Source organism: Notamacropus eugenii, chromosome 6 (assembly GCF_028372415.1).
Source record: "Notamacropus eugenii isolate mMacEug1 chromosome 6, mMacEug1.pri_v2, whole genome shotgun sequence".
NCBI classification, from domain to species: domain Eukaryota; kingdom Metazoa; phylum Chordata; class Mammalia; order Diprotodontia; family Macropodidae; genus Notamacropus; species Notamacropus eugenii.
In genome coordinates this window covers 60,984,876-61,008,437 of record NC_092877.1, presented here as the reverse complement: position 1 = coordinate 61,008,437, position 23,562 = coordinate 60,984,876, and the positions used below count along the sequence as shown (strand labels likewise).

The following is a 23,562-nucleotide window of genomic DNA, read 5'->3' as shown; positions in this document are numbered from 1 at the left end:
CACTGCAGATAACAACCTATCCATATTGTCTCCTTGTGTGACCCTAACTGGTTCTTGACCATATTTGTAAATCTTTCACCAATCAATATGGAAGTTTTCCTTTAGCTAGATCTTAACCCAAATCAGCTGACATTTATACAACACTTCATGGTTACAACTGCTTTATGTTCACTGTATCATTTAATCTTCATGCTGTTGTCATTGAGCTGTTTCAGGTGTCCAACTATTTTTGACCCAATCTGGGCTATTCTTGGCCAAGATACTAGAGTAGTTTGCCATTTCCTTCTTCAATCCATGTTCCAGATGAGGAAACTGAGGCCAACAGGGTTAAGTGACTTGTCCAGGGTCATACAGCTAGTGAATATCTGAGGCCATGCTTGAACTTAAGTCCTCCTGATGCCAGGGCCATGACTCTCTCCACTCAATCACCTAGCTTCCCCTCATCTTCATAAAACCATGTTATTTCCCCTCCTCTTCTCTTTTTCCTTATCCAACTTTCTACCCTGTTCTTTTCTTTTTTCTTGTACTTTTCTGACACCCTTAGTTGAAATGGTGCTTTTTCTCCTTAAAAATTAATAGCGCTTTGTCTTACTCTCTCCTTTGTGCCTCTCACCATCTACTTTTTCTCATATTTGTATCTCTCTCTCCTTGTTAACTGGATTAAGTTTGTTGAGGTCAGAAAAGAGATTGTGTATGCATGTGTGTGTTTTGTCTTTATTTCCTTAATGCTTAGCATAGGATCCTTCCCATAGTGAGCATTTAATAACTTGTTTGTTGAACTGAAATGAAATTGAATTTCTCATCCATGCCTTATTCTTCTCTTTCTCAGACCTTTGTTTCTCCTTTCTGTCTTTTCTTCCTATTTCTCTTCTTTTGCCTTTAAAAGGCTAGCAAGCCTTTTAAATATTACATCATCAATACTTGAAAAAAGAAATATGCCATGACTAGAAGAATTCAGTCCTGATACAGATGTCATCTTTAACAAATGGTTGAATCAATGACAAATTTATGAAATTTTTAGTCATTTTACATCAATTAGCTCCTGATTGACTTAGGTCCTGGACTTGAAGAACCTTTGATTTCAGGGAACCAAATTATGATATGCTTGAATCTCACAATAAAATACTTGCTCCCTACATGTCAATGACTTTTGAGAAAAGCCTGGAGAGAAATACTCCATTACTGTCCAATTCTGCAGGGATCACTGCTTCATTGAGCTCCCCAGCACTGTTTTATCATCAAGTCATTTCATCCAAAGACCAATTCCACCAAGAGCAAAAAGCTCCTTGTCACTTTCTAGGGCTAAAAACATAACTTAATCCCCCCATATAGTAAAGGGGGGGAAATGTTAACTCTGAGTATCTGAAGTGTGTGCTTCTGGGATATATTTAGTTAGCTCTTTCTAGAGTTACTTACATTTTCTCCTCTGTGTAATATAATTCTGGAGTCTAGACTTTAACTAAGAAGGCCTAGGTTTGACTTCTTGGTCTCACTACCTGCTTACTCGTTTTGGGACCACTGGGAAAGTGTCTTAACTTCTCCGGGCCTCAGTTTCTATATATTTAAAATGAGAATATGACTTAGACCACCTACCTTACAGTGTTGTTATGAGGGAAGTACTTTGTAAACCATAGATTAAGTGGATATTTTTACACAAAAATGAGATATGTAAATTATTAAGGCTCATTTATTATTATTATTATTAGTGGCACAATATGTTTAGAGGCATTGTCCTTTAAAGTAGCTGTCTTGAGAGACAGACACTTAGTCTTTCTTTGGCAGATTCCTTCTGCCCTAGTTGTACCTGCTTCTCTTTACTGATACCCCATCGCTTTCCTAGAATCTATCAGATTATGAACTCCCATATTTCCTGCAGTCTCATTGATTGGCACCTCCTTCCCTGTGATCTCAGAGGTAGGGAATCAATTAGATACCTCAGCAAGATCTCATGCCTCCTTGTAATATACCAGGCCCTCTTTTGTACCCCCAAACTGCCTGGACATATGGAGTAACAATGAGAGTGACAAGAACTTTAAAAAAATCTTAACATTTTTAAATAAGTCCTGAGTAAAGCTTCTAACATGACCATCCCCTTTCCTTCACTAGGGCTTAAAGGTCCCTCCAGGTCCCAGTGGTATCTTTGTCCTGATGGCTATGGGTACAATGTAACCTGCCCCTTAGAGATCCTGGTTGTACTTTGGACCATTGGTGATGATGATCGACTGTTCAACTTGTCCCCTCTGGATTCTGGTTATATCCTCATCCAGTGACCATTGACTGGTGGTGATTATGTTTGAATCCTGTATATCCTTTTTCAGAATCTCTGTATGCTTTTGTTCTTTTGAAGGCTGTGACCAGACTCCTCCACTGTCCCTTCAGATTTTGGAGCTACCTTTTCCTACTTTGGTGATTTCTGCTGGTTATATTCTGGTTCCTTTTATCATGCCCTTTGGTGTTTCAAATTATGCCAAATATAATTCTCTTTTGAGTTAAAACATTTTTGCAGGAAGAGACTATTGCTTTCTCTATTGACTGGTTTTCAATTCATTTGTAAAAGCCCTGTTAAGTCCCCAAAATGCACTCCGTCAAGAACCTTTAATTTGGATAAGAAACTTAAACTCTCTGAGACTATTTCTTCATCTGTAAAATAAAGATAGTGATGTACTACATATTTCAAAGAGTTGTGAGGATCAAATGAGAATCAAATATGAAAAATATTTTTAAATACTAAAGTCATATATACATGGATGCTGGGTTTTAAAAATAGTAGTGTTTATAATAGTACCACTGCTACTGCTACTGCTACTGCTAATTCTAGTGCTACTTGTGCTCCTCCTCCTCCTCCTAATCCTACTCTGACTGCTCTCACCACCACCACCACTGCCACTGCCCTAATGAACTGGACACAGCATTATAAACATAAAGGCAGGTTGTGCTTAGAAATTTCTCAGGGGATTTCTGGCAAGGTAGCAGAACAAAATATCTTAAGACAAACCAGGTTCCCAACAATTTGCTTATAAAAAAGCAGATCTACCAAATAACCAAAAAGAATTTCAAAATATGATTGTCTTTCAGAAAAGGAAAATGAACTGTCAAAGAAATAAACAATTGGGAAAAGGTTCCAGTATGATGAAAAAATATCATGAATGATAACAAACCAAAAAATAGACATCAGAGAGGAAAAAAAAAACAAATCAATAATGAACTCGCATTAACACTGAAACCTGGAAACAAAACTGGAGCTATTGATAGAACATTGAGGATAATTAAAGAAACATTCACACAAGAAAGAGAGATGACATGGAACAACTTGGATTCATCCATGGATAATAGAAAGATATTCCACTGATTTTCCTGCTTGAAGACAAAATAGTAGCTATAGCAGAATAATTAGAAAAACCTAAAAGTCTGCTTAACTGAAGATAAACTTGACAAATTTATGATTTCCTAGAATTATATAAGCCAGAAGCAAATTACAGAGATCCACAAAATAACAACAGGGATTATCCCCACATTCAACTCACTCAGGCACATTATTGCCAAATTTTCAAAATGTAATTATGGATATGATTTCATAAGTTTACAAGAAGAGACACATCCATACCAATTAACATTAATTTAACTTGCCAGATATTTCTTCCTAATTCAATAAACAACAGAATGAACACATCAGAAATCAAGAGAAATTGAAACTCGCTGCTTCCTAGATTAATTATATTCTTATAAGACAAAAAGTCATCCAGTACGCCAAAAGAATTCCAGATACTCACACAGAAGGGACCAAGACTTGGATGGGTTTTTGATATTCAAATAAAATTATGAAAAATAATTCAATATGATAAAGTCTACATGAACTTTAAAAATGGATGAGTTAACATTGACTTACTGCAAGTGTATATAGTTATAGCAAAAGTGAAATAGGATTATTTCTTTCTTCAACTTTCAGAAAGTCACCATTTAGGTTTTAAAGGTGGCAACAAGACAACAGAAGGGCTGAAATGATTAAATTGTATTTCCCTCTCCTTAGAGGGACATCAAGGCAATAGTAGCTTTGAACTGATTAACAAATCCTTGAATGCAAGCCCTATAGAGAGGAGAAGAAAACATAACAGAATTGGTTTGACTGGCAATTACAATACAAGGACAAGCTGACAGTAGGGGGAGGGAAAAGTCATAAAGGAAAGTATAAAAATACTTTTTAAAAACATTTTCTTTTTTGTAAATAGCATTTTATTTTTTCCAATTACATGTAAAGATAATTTTCAACATTCATTTTTATAAGATTTTGAGTTCCAAGTTTTTCTCCTTTCTTCCCCCCTTCCCAAGATGGTAAGCAATCTGATATATGTTATACATGTACAATCATGGAAACATATTTCCACATTACTCATGTTGTGAAAGAAGAAACAGAACAAAGGGGAAGCCACAAAAACCACCCCAAAGTGAAAATAGTATGCTTTGATCTGCATTCAGACTCCCTAGTTCTTTCTCTGGATGTGGATAGCATTTTCCATTGTGAGTCTAAAAACATTTTCTTTAAAAAAAAAATTGGTAGGAATACTTATATCATGGGAGACACTGACTAAGAATAACTGAGGAGGGGATAGAAAGGAAAGTAAATACTTCTATGCAAGATTCCTTTCTAGGACATGAAAGAAAGCAGGAAAAATTTTAAAAATGTAGTGGTTATAGGAGAAACTTTGGAATTGGAATTAATGTTGTGTATGTGTTATAAAATGGAGATTATATTTGTGTTATTGAAATATAGTGGTTCCTATACCTTGTTAAAAACACATGTAACACTAAATGCACTGGCCCCCTCTGGTTGGAAGGAACACTCCTCTAGTGTTGTCCAGTACTTTTAAGGTAGATTAGTGGGTGTGTAGGCTCTCTGCTAATGGTTCTAGCATCTCTGATGGTGTTACCTCAATTTCAGGGGAGTAATCCTCTGTACCTCAGTTCCATTTTACCGCTAACATTCTCAGACTAGCCTTTACAAAGAGATACTTCAATAGGTATAATAAAAAATACATAAACAAGTTTCCCAGAACTTGAGGCTCCCCTCCAATGTACCACCTCAGTCTCTGGGGATGTGGAGGAATTAGATTCTCAACTTAACTCAGTTCCTATAGAGCACAGGATCAGTTTCAAGTTCCAAACGTTCTTTGGTTTTGAGTCCCAGGGATCCTGGCTTTTCCAGAATGGGCTGGCTGGCTGTACCATTTCACTTGGCATCTTGGCCCAAAGGTCACCATGACTGGAATTCCGGGATACAGTGAAATTTACCATTGGTGCCTAAAACTGAGTAAGATAAAGATAACGGAACAAGAAGTAAACTTCCCAGACCCATTTCTTGGAGTCAGAGTAAAAAAGAAGGATAAAAGGGAGAGAAAATTGTTCTTTTCTCATCACTTTGGTTCATTTCTCCAGCACTATGGGTAAACTGAGATCTTTACCCTCTGGATGCATCAAAAAGATGTGCATAATAAAATGCATGAGACAGAGACTCTTTTAGTTTCACCAGTCTTTTACATGTAGTCTTTTCTGTTTACTCACAATCAAAGGTATTATCTCTAATCCCATTGTAGGGATGCAGAGTGCCTCCATGTTAGGTAATCTAGGCATTCTCCAAAGACTTCTTAGGGAACCTTCATATTAGGTCATTCAAGATATCCAGGCAAGTCCAGTTGCATATGAAAAAGTATAGTAGGAAAAATCAATATAACATGTAGAATGGAGAAGATTTATGAATTGAATTGCCTTATTTTAAAAAAAAGCTATTGTGTGGATTCAAGATCATGGACTTTAGAAAGGGAAAGGACCTTAGCGATCCTACAATCCAATATACTCATTTTATAGGTGAAGAAACGGTGAAGTGAGTAGCTCAAGGTCATAGTGGCAGTGTAGGGGCTGAAATGTGAACTGAGGTTATATGAATCCAAATCTTGTGCTCTTTTCACTGTACCAAAACCCAACAACGTATTTCCTATGGCAAAAGAAATTAAATTCAAAAGTGTTAATTAAATGCCTTTAATGTGCACGGCACGGTGCTAAATTTACAAAGACAAAATAAAAGTCCTCAAGGAGCTTACATCCACCACGAGGTGGAGAGCAAGATACAATATGTATACAGATAAGGAAATGAAAGTTGCTTTGATTTTTGAGAGAGTACTACTAACTGGGAAATCAGGAAACATTTATTGTAAGTAGTGCATTTGAGCTAAGCCCTGAAGGAAGTTGGAAGTGTAGAAGTTCGGAGGAAGTGTGTTCTAAGCATAAGGGATAGCCTGCGCAAAGTCATGGAGATGCAAGATGGAATATTGAATTGGAGAAATAGGGAGTAGGCAAGTTTAGCTAAAATGTAGAGTATGTTAAAGGGGAATAACATGATGTAAACAGGAGCCAGATTGTGAAGAAATATCAATGAGAACTGAAGAGTTTGTAGTTTATTCTAGAAGAAATGAGGTGCTTCTCGAGTAGGAGGGGTGACATCATCAGACTTGTGCTTTGGGAACATTATTTTGGCAGCTCTCTGTAGGATGGACGAGAGAGGGGAAAAACTGGAAGCAGAGTATTGTAATAGTATGGGTGAGATGATGAAGATCTACACTAGTGGTGTTTTGTGAGTGGGGAGAAAGCGGCAGCTTTAAGAGGTTGCAGAGGTAGAATTGATGAGATTTGGTTACTGATTTGACATGAGGAACAAGGAAGAAAAGCCAAATGAAATTCAAAGTACTTGAGTGTTGGAAAGGATAGTCGTATCCTCTATACAAACAGGGAAGTTTTGCAGAAAGCACAACTTTTGGGGGATGATAATGAAACTTGATTTGTACATGTTGAGGTTGAGATACCTTTGAGGCATCCATTCCATCCTATCTTCTCCAGTAGATTGATGCGTCTGTATCTAACTCTCATTAATTTTTAGTCTCACTTTGTCTACTGGCTGCTTCTCTACTGCTTATAAACATATCCATGTTTCCTTCACCCTCAAAAAATCTGTTATTGGTCTCTTCTTTCATGGATGTCCTTGAGAAGGTCATCTAAAATCAGTGCCTTTACTTCCTTCCTTCCCTCCTCTTTCATTCTAATTTTTTCTCCTTAGCTCTTTGCTTTCTGACTTCAACTGAGGCTGTTCTTTTCCAAGTTGCCTATGACCTCCCTGCCACAAGTTTCTTCTTATTCCAATCCATTCACCACTCAACTGTCAAATTGATCTTCCTAAAGTTTGCAAGTCTGACCATGTCACCCTACTATTCAATAACGTCCAGTCTTTCTTATTGCCTATAGGATCAAATATAAAAATCCTCTGTTTGGTTTTTAAAGTCTTTTATAACGGCCTAGAATTCTCTTTCCTTTCATCTCTTTCTCCTGGATTTCTTCACTTCCTGCAAATCACAGCTAAAATTCTACTTTCTTCACAAAACCTTTCCTGATCTCCACTAATGATATTGACTTTTTTGATTCTCTCCAATTTATCCTGTAGACGTCTTGCCTACGGATAGATGCTTAAGTGTTGTCTCCTCCTTTAGACTGAGATTTTTGAGGGTAGAGAGTGGTTGTTTTATATGTTCCCATTGTTTAACACAATACATGGCACAAAACCCCTTAAAATGCTTGTTGGTTTGACATCAAAGTAGAAACTTCTAACAACTGATTCAGAATTGTAATTTGGAAGAGAAATTCAGGCTGAATATATAGATTTGGGAGTCATCTGCATGGAAGTGATAATGAAACTCTGGAAAGCTGATGAGTTCAGCAAGAGAGGGAATCTGAAAAGAAAAGGGCTTTCAACAATAGAGTCTTGCAGGCCTTACATAGTTCGGGAATGGAATTGGGATGATAATCCAGCAAAGAAGACTGGGGAATGGTCACAGAGGAAGGAGGAGGAAAGCCCAAAGGGAGATGCATCCTGAGAGCCAAGGAGGCAAACATGGTCTATATAACTGCAAAAGCTACAGAGTTCAAGAGGGATTTTCAGTCTGATGGTAAAGTTAGAAACCTACTGCTTTTGAGAAATGAGTAGGATGTGAGGAAATGTACACCATGAAAGTAGGCAAGTTTTTTTTTCTGCCTTTCTTTGGGCTATGAAAGGGAGAAGAGAAAGAATATTGTACCTTGAGGGGGTGAAATGAAGGATTTTTTAGCAATGGGAGAGATCTAAGCTTGTTTGTAGGTGTCAGGGAATGAGGCAGTCGATAATGAGGGATTAAAGATCAAAGAAACAGCTCAAAGAGGAAACCAGCTCTGGGAGGGGAGGAGAGAGGAAAGAAAGGTATCCAGGCATGAGAACACTGGTTCTCAATGCTTTTGGTCTCAGGACTCCTTTACACTTAAAAAAAAAATTGAGTATCTGTCCAAGAACTTTTGTTTATATAGGTAATATTTATTGATATTTACTCTATAAGAGACTAAAAAAATCTTAGCATCATAATGAAAATAGTTTTGAGCTTGTAGACCTCTGAAAGAGTCTCAGGTATCCTTAGAGGTCTCCAGATCACACTTTGAGAAGCATTGAACTAGAGTAAAGGAGGAGTGGGGGGAAATGTAGAGGGTTTTTGAGTTGTAGGAGAGGGGAGAAAGAGCTTATGTGTAAAGGCCTCATTTTTGCTCACTATTTTTCAGAAAAGTGTCAGGTGAGATCTTTTGCAGATAGTGAGGACAAAATACAGGAAGCTTGAGAAGAGGTTTGGAACAGAAAGTGCTATTTTATCTGATGATGAAGGGAAATGACCTGTGCTTGGGGGAAAGTGTATGGGAGAGGGGTATTAAGGAAAGGATAAAGGGAATGTTGTCCAACATTCAAAGTCCGGTGAAGATCAGGTAACCAATTTATAGTGCACTTAGAGGCACAGCGGTGTGGTGTCCTCAAGCACTGTTCAGTAGCATGCAAATAAGAATGAAGACTATGGATTTAGGGGTGGGGAGATAGTTAGTTGACAAGGCATGAGCAGAATGACAGGACAGGGAGGCAAGCAATTAAAGAGCAAAACATGGGGTTGAACTGCTTAACAATGGGGTCAAAACTACCAATGGAAGAAAATAAGGCTAGAACAAGGGAGGTGGACTAAGGCAGCAGGGAGGGGTGGCTTGACTGGTGATCAAAGGGAGAGCAAAGAAGATGTTTAAGAGGACAGAAAAGGAGAGATGGAAAGATAAGATGTTGTAATTTGAGAAATTAATGGTTCTGGATAATGGAATGAGGATACTTATGAATGGTGGTTAAAGCAATACCATTCCTCAGTAGGAGGTAAAATAAAGCTGCTTATCATGGCAGTTGGGCATAATAATCTCAATAGTAAAACTACATTAATAGATGCAGAAAATCCTTTGATTAAAATGCCACAACTATTTATGTCAAAACATTAAAAACCTTGAGAATAGAGTGATTTTTCCTTAAAATGATAAAAATCATTATCTGAATCTAAAACCTATTATTATATGCAATTCAGAAATATTAGCTTTTTACATTTTTAAAAAATTTAAAAAAATTTTTTTACTGAGAATGATAATAAAGGAAGTCAGTCCATTACCTCATTATATTTCCATTATTATCTGGCATATTTTCAGAAATGTTAGTTATATCAATCAGACAAGAAAAAGAAGTTAGCAGAATAAACATTGCCAAAGAATAAGCTAAAACATGTCTATTTGCAGATGATTTTATGATCTATTTAGAAGACTCAAGAGACAACATAAAGATTAATTGGTATAAGAGATACCACTAACAGACCTACAAGCCTTAAGATAAATCCCTTTAAAGCATCATTTCCATATATCCTTGCCAAAACTGTAGAAAGAGAAACACCATATGAAATAATGCTTTAGATATTTGAGAATAAATTTATCAATACACCTAAAGTACTTTTTGAAGATCTCTCTCTCCCCATATATATATATATATACATGTATATGAAAATGAGAGGAAATTAATAATTATAGAGACTTTAAGTTATTAGGTTGAGGTATTAGAACTGACATGAAAATCTACCTAAATTAATCTATACATTTAAGACAATATTAATCAAAGTACCAATGGGATGCTTCATATAATTGGACAAAATGATAACAATTCATATGGTCAAACCAAAGATCAAGAATACCATTTGTAAATATGGGGGAAATAGGAAGAGATGTTAATTGCAATGTTAGATATCAAATTCTCCTTTATTTAGCATGTTCTAACCTATGCTAGGCTTGAGGGCCTAGGGCAGTTTACACTTTCCCCCCACCCCACCTCAGGTTCTAGGGTTTTAAGAGTTTGGAATGTTTAGAAGTATTTTTTCCTCTACTTTAGAGTACTTTAGAAGGGGTTCTTCTCTATTTCCATCTACTCGATGCCCCATCTACTATGTTCTTCCCATTGGTAGGTGTTAGTTATTAACATTCAACTTCCATTTATCCACTTAAAGATACCAGTTACCCTTTACAAAGGGATATTTGAAGATTTGAAGATACAACAAGAACAAGGTATAAACATTTCCTTCAATACCTCAGAGACATATTCTGTCCTATCCCACCTCAGTCTCTGGGTTCAAGAAGGCTTAACTAAGCTCAGCTTTTACATGGCATTGGTTTTATCCAGTTTGTGTTCAGATGCAGCATGACTGTTGGATGAGTTTAGTTTCATTTTCCTCTGGGCTAGGTTAATAGCATCACTCTTGAATATCATCCCTTGATACTCTATTGAATCAATGATACTTTGTCTACAAACCTGGACTCTGGAATGCCAGAATGCTGAGGTGCCCTCTTGACCTTTAAATCTCACAAGGTTAGAGGTTCCATTCCCTTCACCTAAAATAGAAAAGATCAAGTACAGAGGTCAAGGACAAAGGTCTTCAAGGCCACATGGCTTTGATGGAGAGAAGGAAGATCTCTCTTTCTGCATGCTTCTTGCCATGAGAGAGTTATCTAATGGATGGAGAAACTGTTAGAAACCACTTTAGGCCCTTTAAATGCTTCTACAACCAATGAGTCCCACATTCATCAAATTGTCAACAGACCTGAAACAGTTACAGAGAGTCTATTCATGTTTTACAGTCTCTCCAAAACATTTCCCTTATATTTTATGAAGACTATTTCAGAAACAAGCTTCTCAGTTTTCCATGTAGAAACACTCTCTAAGGCATTCTGCTCATGTGCTAGACCCGCTTTATAGTATTATAAGCCACAAAAAATTAAAACTGATTCTGAATAAAATACAGAAAATCCACGAATGGAATGGACAATAATATCACCATCTCAAACCATGTACGTATCATGGACTTGTGTTGAGAAACTGAACATTGCAAAACACGAGGGAAAATATTCATTAGTCAACTCGAAATTGTTGGTATAATTGTCAGATAGCATTTTGTCCAAAATAGGAAGTATACCTTCATCTCATAATATACACCACAAGAAATTACATTGGAAGAATGATCTAAGTATTTTTAATCATGAAAAATTAGAAGCTAATGGAAAGTGTCTTTTTTTTAATTTCACAGATGTGAAAGAGGACATACTTAACTATAGTATTACAGACATTATATACTTTTCGGATTTGCCACTGGCTTGCTTTAACCATTTCTAACCTCTTTAAAGCACAATTCTCTTTTCAAAAGTTTGGTTGATCTGTAATTATTCTTAAAGTAGCAAACTAGTGTAGTTACCAAAAAAATGCTTGGAATCAGGAGCCCATGGTTCAATTCAATTTGGCAAACATTATTAAATACTTACTGTATAAAAAGCAACATGTTATAGTGGAGACAAAGCTAGCCTTGGAATCAGAAAAACCTGGATTCGAGTTTTTTTTTTTTTTTTTTTTTTGACATATGTTGGCTCTGGGAAAGTCCCTTAGTTTTTCAGAGCCCTAGCAGGCAGCTGTCTAAAAGTCTAAATTGCAAAGCATGTGCAGATCTGCATCAGTAGAGTTTTATACCAGGTAACTCTTCTGTGGGAAAACAACAGATCTAGACTTAAAAAAAAAAAAGCATGGAAAGCGCTGTGCTGGGTATTGGGAATATGATGATATAAATGAAATAGTTCTTGCCCTCAAGGAGTTTACATTCTACTGGGAGAGGAGGGATTAATATGTACACAAATGTGCAAAGAAGAAAGACCATTAAGGCAGAAGAGAGCACAAGCAATTGTAGGGTTTAAGGAGGTTTCACAAAGAAGATTGTAACTGAATAGGGTCTTGAAGGAAGATAGGAATGCTGAGTAGCAGAGATGAGGAAGGCATTCAAACCAGACAAGAGGAAGGGAGATAGAGGATTGTGTTATGGGTGGGGAGGTCTAAGAGTTCAGATTAGCTAAAGCACAGAGTTTTTCAAGGTGATAAGTGTGAAATAAGGCTAGGGGGAGGCAAGACCCTCAACCTTATTTTGCTGCGTTTTTAAAGATCATAACATTACTACAAAAAATAATGGGTAGACTAGAATTAACTTGAAGAAATTATAAGGAAATTTGTTCCCCTGGAGAGTGGGAAGGGCAGGGGAGGGAAAGGGAGGATCAAATTGATCAACAGTTTATCTAGAATATAGAGGATATTTAACAAACATTTTTTAGGTGATATGTATAGGGCGCTGTACTAAACACTGAAGTTAAAACAATGCAAACTACAAAATTTGCCTCAATGAGTTTACTCTCTGTTGGAGTGAGAGAAGTAAGTGTGAGTCCATTTAAGTATAATTCAAGGGAGAGGAAAAGGAAAAAGGAGAACTCCAAAATCCTCATGACTAGTAATAACTCCAAAAGAAAGAAAAAGATCTTCCTTACCACTGCTTGTTCCGATGCCAACATATTGCTTTATAATTTGAATTTGTGCCTCATTATTTAGTTATACACATTTGGAATTCGTTGCTGATTTCCTCTGGCAAGGGAGGTAAAAGATGGTATCTAGCATTCTTTATTAATCCTAACAAATATTCACTGAAAAATGGGCATAATAATCCCTCTGTTCCCATTTGAATATGATCCCATCAGACAATGCCCTACACAGCTGATGGGCATAACGAATCCCTCCACCTTTCCTAGGTGATGTATCTGATTCTTGATTTTCAGCATTAGACTTATATACTTTTCAAGTTTGCCACTGACTTGCTTCAACATTTCTAGTCCCTTTAAAACACAATTCTCTTTCAAAAGTTTGATTAGTCTGTGATTGTTCTTAAAGTAGCAAACCAGTGTAGTTATCAAAAGAAGTGCTTGAAATTAAGAGCCCACAGTTCAATTCAATTTGAGAATCATTTATTGAGTAACTACTATATGAGAAGCAACATGGTGTAGTAGAGACAGAACTAGCCTCGGAGACAGAAAAAGTTCTTGTGTGCATCTATTTATGTAATCACATCTTTGTCCTTATTAAAATTAACCCTAATTGTCTGGAAGCATTTTTCCCTGAAGGGCAGTGAGCAATACACCCAAAACCCATGTGTCACTTGAAACTTTTCATTTGTGTTACTAATATATTTCAAGAAACCAAGAGGAAGGACAGTTAGAAGAGACTTTCGGGAACAGCTGGTTCCACCCTCTCAGTTTTAAAGACGTAGATACTAATGTATTGAAAAGAGAAGTGACATGCCCAAGCTGGCGTGAGTAGTGAGTAGCAGAGTTGGATTTGGAAGTTATCTTTTGTTTTCGTTTGCTTGTTTTGCTTTTAATTCCAAATTCATTTTCTTTTCTCCTTTTGAGAACAACCACTGATCACTAAGGACTTTTCAATTTAAAATGATGTATTGACCTAGGTCTAAGGACAGAAAAATAATTTCCAACTGGGAGATGAGGAAGAAGGGTAGAATTTGATCTAGGCTTTGAAGGATGGATGATATTTCTATTTTTTTAAATTAATTAATTTATTTTTAGTTTTCAACATTCATTCCCATATAATTTTGAGTTTCAAATTTTCTCCCCCCACCCTATGGATATTTCAATAGGTAAAGTTTTGGTTTTAATTTTTGGAGGTGGAGCAGAGGGTGGTGCATTCCAGGGATTGGTAATGTTCATAAAGGCATGAAATGGGAAAGCAAAGTGATATGTCCAGGGTAAATAATAGTTAAGTCTTGTTGGAGCATATAGCATGTGAAGGGATTAGTGTGAAATAAGACAGAAAAACAGAGATTATAGAAGATTGCAGAGGGCATTGAATGACAGGGCAAGGAAATTTGGTTATATGCAGCAGCAAGCATTATTGCTGATATGAAGATTATATGCTATGAGCCAAATGAGATTGGAGTTGACGTCTTATGGACCTATCTATTCCAGTGTCCTCAGGGTCTGCTCTTTAAAAGAAATTCTGGGAGAGAATGAGGTTTATTCCCATAGAAACTACCTCTTTTGTGTATATTCTCCACCCCTGACTCTTTAAGACTCTACAGGAGCTGAGGGGATCTCACTAAAACCTTTGGAGTAGCTACTGAGTTATTGCCATGTATTTGTTATTGCTGCTACAGAATTATTAGATATAATAATATATTTAAGCATATATATTTGTTACATAACAATAATACTCAGTGACAACCCCAAAGATTTTTGATGAAATCCCCATCAGCTCCTGTAGAGTCTTATGGAGTCAAGGGTGGGGTGAACACAAGAGGAGGTCATTAAATCTCATTCTCTCCACAACTTAAAAAAAAAGAGAAGCCCCTGAGGACACTGTAATAGATGAGTCCACAAATCAACTCCAATTTCGTTTTAACTCCAATTTCATTTATGTATGTATGTATTATGTATATGTATTTGCATCTATCTGGGCAGCTAGGTCATCCTGTGAATAGAATGCTGAGGAAGATATGGGTTGAAATCTGGCCTCAGATACTCACTAGCTGTGTGTTCCTGGGCATGTCATCCATCCTTTGTCTGCCTCAGTTTCCTCATCTGTAAAAACAGTTGGAAAAGGAAATGGCAGACTTTGCCAAGAAAAACCTACATAGGGTCATGAAGAGTCAGACATGACTGAAAATAATTATGTGACAAATAATGTATAATATAGACATACTATATATGTATGTACATATATACACATATGTGCCTATATGTATGTGTGAATATAGCCATCAGAAATAGAGAGTTTTAAATGATTTTGCTGCAGACTCCTAGAATAAGTTAATAATGGAAATAAAACCGATCAAACCTCACATTTTTAAGTTTTTCATTAAATCCCACCTTTGCTACTGTGTAACTTCAGATCAGTTATTAAACATCTTTGGATTTTCGTTTCCTCCTTTGTAAAATGATGAGGTGGGACCAGCTAATCTCTGAATCCTATGGAAGCCAAGAGCATGAATGTGCGTGGGTTATGAAACTGGAAAGATGAAACTTCCCATGTAGCACTTTTGCCTCTCCTTCAAATAAGACCTGTTGATAAATTACATTTGTTCCGTTTGATTCTCTCTCTAGCTTTTGAGGGAGCTAAGGCATATATTGCTCCACCCATTTTATAGATGAGGAACCTCTAGCTCCAAAAGGGTAAGTGATTCATCCCAATCCATAGAGGTTATTATCCATAGAAAAGGAACAGTAATGCTTTACTCTGGCTTCCTGCCAGTTATTAATTTCATTGTGTTTTTTAAACTTGTTTCACTTCTTTGTAAAAGTCAAATTCTTAGGGTGGTTTTTGTTGGGGGAGATGAGGGTCGGGGAGGGGTTGCTTAAATAAATATCAACTGGAATTTGACATGTAACATTCTTATTTAACATTGAGGATTCTCATCCCAGTCCCAAATTGTCATTGAGATGAGGCAGGTGGTAATATTTCTTCCTATTCCTTAGGAGCATAAGGGGCGAGACTTTGAGATAACCCTCCCCATCTCATCAGCGGAGCACTTAGAAGCTACGGGAAATACTGAGACACCATCCAATTAAAGTCTAATCTTTTCACGATGATGTAGCTGACCTAGACTTAAAGGCTTGTCATAGCCCAGCAGAAGTAATGTCTGCTGAATATCTTATTTTTAAACCCAAATAAGAAGAGATAGATGAGCAATTCTAATTACCAGGATGGTGAGCTGAATTCTCATTCCACAGTGGCTACTCTGAGATTTGTGTCTGAGCAAATGCTGAGGACACAGTAACATTTCCCTGGCATTTCTGCAAAGTCACCAGATTGTGCAAAGGATAGTGGTGCCAACACAGAAAATATTTCCCTGCAGGTTTCTAAAAGGGGGAATTTAGTAGTAGTTCCTTTATCTTATATGACTAGTTTTCTCCATGGAAAAAGAACAAACGTGAAGGCATTTCTTTACAGGAAAGCATCAAAAAGTTTCTTTAAAAAAAAGCATCCCCGATAAGAGATTAAGCTTTGTCTATATATTCCTATAAGACTTTTTTTTTCTCATAATACCTTCAAAGTACTATGAGCCTTAGGGCCTCAAGCAGCCATCCATATTAATGCTTAAAATGTACTAGGGAGGCAAGTACATATTCTCCCTCATCCAGGAAGCTTGAAAAAGATCTTTTAGGATATTTGTTAATAAAAGAACAAACATATACTGAGTGAGATTAATAACCCCTGTGAAAGTTGGCTTCTTTTGGAATTGCTCCCTCTAGTGGTAAGCATTTTTTCTGCTTGCTTTGGCTCATTAGCTTACATGAGGCAAACAATTGATGCCTACTTGCTGATTCCTTGTAAGCTTGAAACTGGAAGGTATAAGTGAAGGTAAAGGGAAAATGATTGCAAATATAAACATTCATATATATACATATATATTCATTTTCTAAATCTTGATACAAAAGGTCTCAAGCTAGCTTATGAGGATTCAATTTACAAATAGATAATGCAAGTTAATTTGACGAAGGAGAGACAAAAGGGAAGGTTTCCCATAGATGTCATTTGGGATGAGTCTTAATGGAAGTAAATGATTCTAAGAGGGAGAGGTGAGAAAAGAAGACTTTCCAGGCAAGCAGGACAGCTTATGCAAAGAAAGGCATGACACCAGATACAATGTGGAGTTCAGAGAGCAGCCAATATGTTGATTTGTCTAGAACATAATTTATGAAGGGAGGGTAATATGTCACGAACTGGGAAAGGCAGGTTGAACCATACCGTGAAGCCTGAAAAGGTAGATTAGAACCAGAGTATGTGAATGAGGATAATATATAATAAGCCTAGAAAGGTAGATTAGAAGCAGACTGTGAAACCAGGGTTTGAAATATCAAACAAAATAGTTTGTGTTTTGTTGCAGCAGCAATAGAAAACCACTGAACAGAGGAACTGTGTGCTTTAGGGGAATGATTTTGATAGCAAAGTGGAAAAAGAGAAGAGATACTCAAAGTCAGGAGTTCGGGTATTGTAATAATATAGACAGGAGATGATGAGGACATTTCTAGCGTGATAGTTATATGAGTGGAGAGGAGATAAATTCAAGGAATATTGTGATGTGACTGTGACTATGACTGACATGAATTGACAATTTGTTGGCTATGAGTTGAGGCAGAGGAAAGAGTCATCTTGGTGACTGGAAAGTGGCCTCTTCCCCACTATCAAATCAGTGATGGAGTAGTAAGCTGACACCACTGAGGACTGAGTTCTAATTCAGAAATATGGTGTTTTATTCATTTCAAGATCAGTTTTGATTTCTTATTGAGCCCATCATGTAGTAATTACTATGGATTTATAAATTGCTACTTACCATCTTCCTTCAGTGCAACCACCTGTATGGAATACTGGTCTCCCTCACAACTTAACTCTGAGGTTCCATGAGAAAATGGATGCAAGGAACTTTATAGACCTGTCATAAAAATATTGATGATCACTGCCTTGGAATCAGGGAGATAGGTCCTGCCTCTGATACATATTGTCTACGTGGTCCTAAGCAGGTGACTCTATTTCTCACAGCTCCCAGGCAGCTCTTTGAGACTAAACAATAAACAATTGTCATGAATCATGGAAGGAGTTGCCATACTCCACAGACATGAAATGACAGGTCTGGGTCAGAAAAGAAATGTTTGCAAAATGTTTTCCTCATGGCAAACTCAAGGTTGACAAATATTAGGAAAAGGAAGAGATTTCTGATTGCATTTATATAGAGGAGACTTCCAAGTGAGGAAGTTCCTTCAGTCAGTTCAGTTCAGCACCTTTGTAGCTTAGAGCAGCCTGAGCAAGTGATAAGTGACTTGTACATTTGTATGTGTCAAAGGTGGGACTTGAGGCCAGGTTTTCCTGACTTTGAGGTCAGCTTTCTGGCTCCTATGCCACGCTGTCTCTCCAGGCAAGTTTTATTATCCCCATTTTAAAAATGAGGAAACTGATCCTCAGGGAGGGGAAGTGATTTACCAAGATCATACAAATAGTAAGAAGGAGACCTAGAATTCAAACCCAAGTTTTCTGATTCTAAGTCTTTGTCCTATTGAGTTCTCATCCACTGTATCACAAGACCCATTGCTATCTTGACCAGAAAACCTGGTGGCTCTCACTGTGTATTTCTACTCCATCACATAAGTGGCCCAAGGACATTTACCCACATACCAGGTCCACTCTTTCCTCTTTGTTTGTTCACACTATTCCCCTTCCTCCCTTGGTTTATGTCTCCTGGAGCACATGGATCACCTGTTAAACCTCAATGCTGCTTTTATAAAATAAAGATGAGAAAGAATATTTAGACTACTGCTCCCACAGGGCTTTTGTGAGGCTCCAGTGACAATGGGTAGATTAGTGTTCTGGAATCACGAAGTGCTGTATAAATGAGAAAACTAGCTTTCTGAGTAAGCCTGGGTCCATGAGAGAGTACTGAACTTGGAATCAGAAGAAACTCTGGTATTGACTAGTGTGTGACTTTGGCAAGTTATTGATTCATTCAATAAACTTTATTTTTTTTTAAGAATCTACTATGTGTGTGATGGAAAATCCAGAAAAAGAACTGATGGAGTTTGAATGCATAGAGAAGGATACTACTTTTACCTTTTTTTGTATTTTTTCATGACTTTTCCTTTTTTTTCCTGTTTCTTCTTTCATAACATGACTAATATGGAAATAGATTTAACATGATTGCACATGTGCAACCTATATCAGATTGCTTGCCATCTGGGGAGCAGAAAGGTGAGGGAAGGAGAAAAATGTGGAACTCAAAATCTTATAAAAATGATTGTTGAAAATTATATTCATAAGTAATTGGAAAAAATAAAATACTATTTATGCAAAAAAAAATTAAAAACAAACAAACAAAAAAGAATTTACTGCTTGTGAAGTGCAGTGCTAGGTCCCTCTTTCTACTTTCAAGGAGCTTATAGATTAGTCAGGGTATATGACACAAGCATTGGTAACTAGAATACACAACATTCTGAAATAAGTACACGAGAAAATTTTAAAACAAAGTAAATGAGGATTGAGGAGGCGAACCACTCCCTGAAAAAGGGGCTGGGCATAACTACTCCTCATCCAGAGCCCATAACTGCCCCCTTATCTTTTTGTAACTTCTAAGCTATCTCTTCTCCACTACACTTTCTCCTCTCCATAATACCCTTACACACACACATATCGTATGTCCTTACCCAAGTTGGGGGACTTTCAGTTGATATTTGGTCTCTGTCCATTTGTATAGATTTGTAAAGAGCACTGGACCTGGAGTCAGGAAGAACTAAGTTTAAATTTGGCCTCAGACACTTATTGGTTGTGTGAACCTGGGCAAGTCACTTACTCCTTGTTTGCCTCAGTTTACTCATCTGTAAATGGGGCATCTACCTCCCAGGACTGTTGTGAAGATCAAATAAAATACTTTTAAAATTCTTAGAATGGTTCTTGGCATATAGTAAATGTTAGCTATTGTAATGATAATGAGGAGGAGGATGAAGATGATATTGATGTCAACCTCTGCTTGTATTGGTTTATTTGTAGGTAAAATGGAGATAATAGTAACCACCTCCCAGGGTTTTTGTAAGGTTCAAATGAGGTAATAATTATAGAGCACTTAGCATAATACCTGGCTCATAGTGGGCCCTATATCAATATTAGCTGCTATTACTAATGAGCATTCCACAATTGTCCTTGTCCAGCTGATGTCTTCATCCCCTTCACTATGTGTGAATGAATCAGTGAATAAAGCATTTATTAAATCACTGCTATGTACAAAATGTTCTACAAAGTGCTGGGGATACATGTGAAAGCAAGACAGTCTGCTCTCAAGGGACTTACATTCTAATGAGGGAGAAAACACACTTGGGAGGTTTTAGCATCAAGTTAGATGGAAAGGTCCCATCATCCTTAGGGTACGATGACAAAGCAGATGGGAATGCTTTTTGTTTAATATCATTTCTGCTGATGAAATACTATCGGTTTCTGATGGAGAGCTATTTGACAAAGTCAAGAACTTTCTTTTCTGAATCTGTACTAGCCATGACTCTAACACCAATAGGAGTAATTGCCAGACTGAAGTTCCACAGCGATTTCTTCCCAGGATGAAATTCAAAGGCCCTAAGCTGGAACCAATGGAAGCCCAAGGATCTGGGGTTCAGGTTCCTGAACTGTTTCCATCAGAGTCTGAAGGGAAATAGAGGCAAAGGTGATGGTGATGGTGATGATGGTCTGTGTTCCTTAGATGTTAGTTGCCTGTTTCCATGAAAGTCTCTATGGAATTTGTGCTCTATTTCATAATTTTTATACAGAGTAACCTTCACATAGAAAAGAATAATTTTCCACCAGATCCATAACTTGGGTGAGATGACTGGAACCCTGCCTCAGAATACCAAATTAGAGGGTATTCACAATCCTTGCAACACAATTTAACATATCAGCCGCAGAACTTAGTACTTCTTTAGTTTGAATAATTATTTAAAATGGGAAGGTACCAGAGGGCAGCAGGGCTGAGTTCCTTGCCTTGCTCTGCTGCTCCCACCCCCACCTTAAGCATGGTGGCCTCCTTGGCAGCAGCCTTTTGCCAGTGTCCTGCAGTCTCTATTTACTCCTCATTGGGTGAGGCTCTCTTACATCTAACATGATGTCAGATAAAAATATTCCTAGTTATGGCTTTGGTTTCACTGGCACTAAGCAAAGAATCTCCAAGTACTAATGTGAATAGCCAAATTAATAATTTCTAATGCTAAAAGTTCAAATTTTCACAGTCTTTTCCAACAATTAACAAATCAGCAAGCATTTATTAAGCATCTACTATGTGTCCAGGCATACGTTAGATGCTGGGGACACATATACAAAGAAAGAAACTATCTCTCCTTGAAAAAAATTTATATTCTAATGGAGGAAAACAACAAATACACATATTAAGTATATGCTGAATAACTGTATAGGGAATAAAAACAAATTCCTATATAGTACTTAAAGGCAAGGTAGTTTGAAAGGGAAAGCAATAGCAGTGAGGAGAGCAGGAAAGTCTTCATGTAGATAGTGATGCTTATGGTGAATCTTGAAAGAAGAGAGGGTTCCTGTGAAGGGGAGGGAAAGAGATAATATATCAGACACGGGGACAGGTAGAAGAAAGGCATGGGGACTGGAAATGGAGTGGCTTGGGTAAAGAAGTGAAAGCCAGTTTGTCTGGATTGAGGAGTATAGGTAGGAGAGTCATATTCAATGAAATTGAAAGCCTCTCCCTGAAAAAAGCCCTGTGAAATAGGAAGTGCAGGTATGATCCCTCTTTTACAAACAAACTGAGGCTTAGAAAAAAGTTTTGACTTGCCCATGATTACACAGTTACTAAATGGCAGAGCCAGTACTCAGACCCAGGTCTATAATAAATTCTTTATTAATCTTGTCTATTTTCTTACTTAAATGGTCTAGTATGTGAATCAAATGAAGAAATTTATGTGGACTTGCTTTTAAAAAATAAAGAACACTACATAAATGCACAGAATTATCATTAATGTTAATAGTAGTAATAATAATTTCTATTTACAGAGTTTAAAACTTATTTTTTTAATTAATGAAAATCTATCTTTTCTTTCTCCAACCTCCACCTCCTTTAAAAAAAAAAAACCATTGTATCATATGTACATAGTCAAACAAAATAAATTCATGGATTGACCATGTCCCTATATTTATATGTATGTGTGTGTATGCATGTATGCATGTATGTATATATGTATGTATGTATGTATGTATGTATGTATCTATCTATCTATCTATCTATCTATCTATCTATCTATCTATCTATCTATCTGTGTGTCTCAATTTTATACTCGGAATCTATCACCAGTCTGTCACAAAATGGATAGCATCATTTATCATCAGTCCTCTGGAATCATGATTGGTTATTATGTTGAATAGAGTTCTTCAGTCATTTAAAGGCATTTATCTTTATAATGCTGTTATTGCAGAAATTGTTCTGTTTCTGCTCATTTCATTCTCCATTAGTCCCTACAAGTCTCCTCAAGTTTCTTTGAAATCATCCCTTTCATCAATTTATAACATAATTTTTCATTATATTCATATACCATAATTTATTTATGCATTTCCCAATTGATAGGCACCTTTACCCCTAAGTTTCTGGTTCCTTTTCCACCTCAAAAAGAAATGTTATAAATTGTTTTTGTATACATTAGTCCTTTCCTTCTTTCTTTGGGTGAAAGTATACATAGCTTAGTAACTTTTAGGGTACATTTCCACATTACTTTGCAGTATGACTGGACCAATTAACAACTCTACTAACAGTAACTGTTTTCCCATAATCCCTCTAGCACTTGTCAAATTCGTTCATTGTCAATTTTGCCAATCTGATGAGTGTGAGGGCTACTTTACAGTTGTGTTAATTTGCATTTCTCTAAATATTAGTGATTTGAAGTATATTTTCATATGGCTATTGGTAATTTGGATTTTATTCTTTGAGAACTGCCAGGTCATATTCCTTGACCATTTGTCATTTGGCAGATGACATAACGTTATAAATTTCACAAAGTGCTTTCCTTACAACAATCCTGTCAGGAGAGATATAGATATTATTATCCCCATGTCACAGAAGAGAAAACTAAGACTCAGAGAGGTGAAGCAATATGCCTATTAGTCAAACCACTAGTAAATGTCCAGGTTGATATATGACCCATTCTGGCCAGGTCTCTTGGCTTAAGATCTCACTAAATTATCATTATAATTATGATCAGGCTAAGGTTGTCATAGCAAGAAGATCATATGATATTCATTTGAGGGGTTTTGCTCTTTTTATATCATCGGTAATAGAAGTAGGAGTTACATTTCAGAATATTCAATGAGGTTATTGTGTTAGAAGAGTGACCAAAGACTCAGGCTGGTGAAGCACATGTAAGTAATTTCAAAGACGTTGTGGGTTTTCCCACATACATGAACTGTTTTCTGTAACTTACCCCTCACTCAGGTATGCATCGTGCAGAAAAGGGATACAAAGAAAATGTATGCCATGAAATACATGAATAAACAGAAGTGTATTGAGAGAGATGAAGTTCGGAATGTCTTCAGAGAACTCCAGATCATGCAGGGCCTGGAACACCCTTTCTTAGTCAATTTGTGGTGAGTAAATCTTGCTTTTTTCAACTTTTATGATGATTGTGTTATGAATCTCTCATGGAATAAATTCAAATTGTGCTCATTTGAGAGAATTCTAAGTGTTATAAAGATATCCATATTTCCTTTCCTTGGTTGGGCTTGTAAATTGACAGTATTTAGAAGACATA

General features: G+C 36.8%; 1 protein-coding gene across 1 annotated transcript in view; it reads left to right on the top strand.

The window, feature by feature from the left end:
* STK32B (serine/threonine kinase 32B) overlaps positions 1 to 23,562 on the top strand; it is a 367,871-nt gene that overhangs the window by 89,182 nt on the left and 255,127 nt on the right. Inside the window, exon 3 of the mRNA XM_072620203.1 lies at positions 23,247 to 23,398. Coding sequence (XP_072476304.1) covers positions 23,247 to 23,398 — 152 coding nt within the window. The remainder of the gene's footprint in view (positions 1 to 23,246; positions 23,399 to 23,562) is intronic.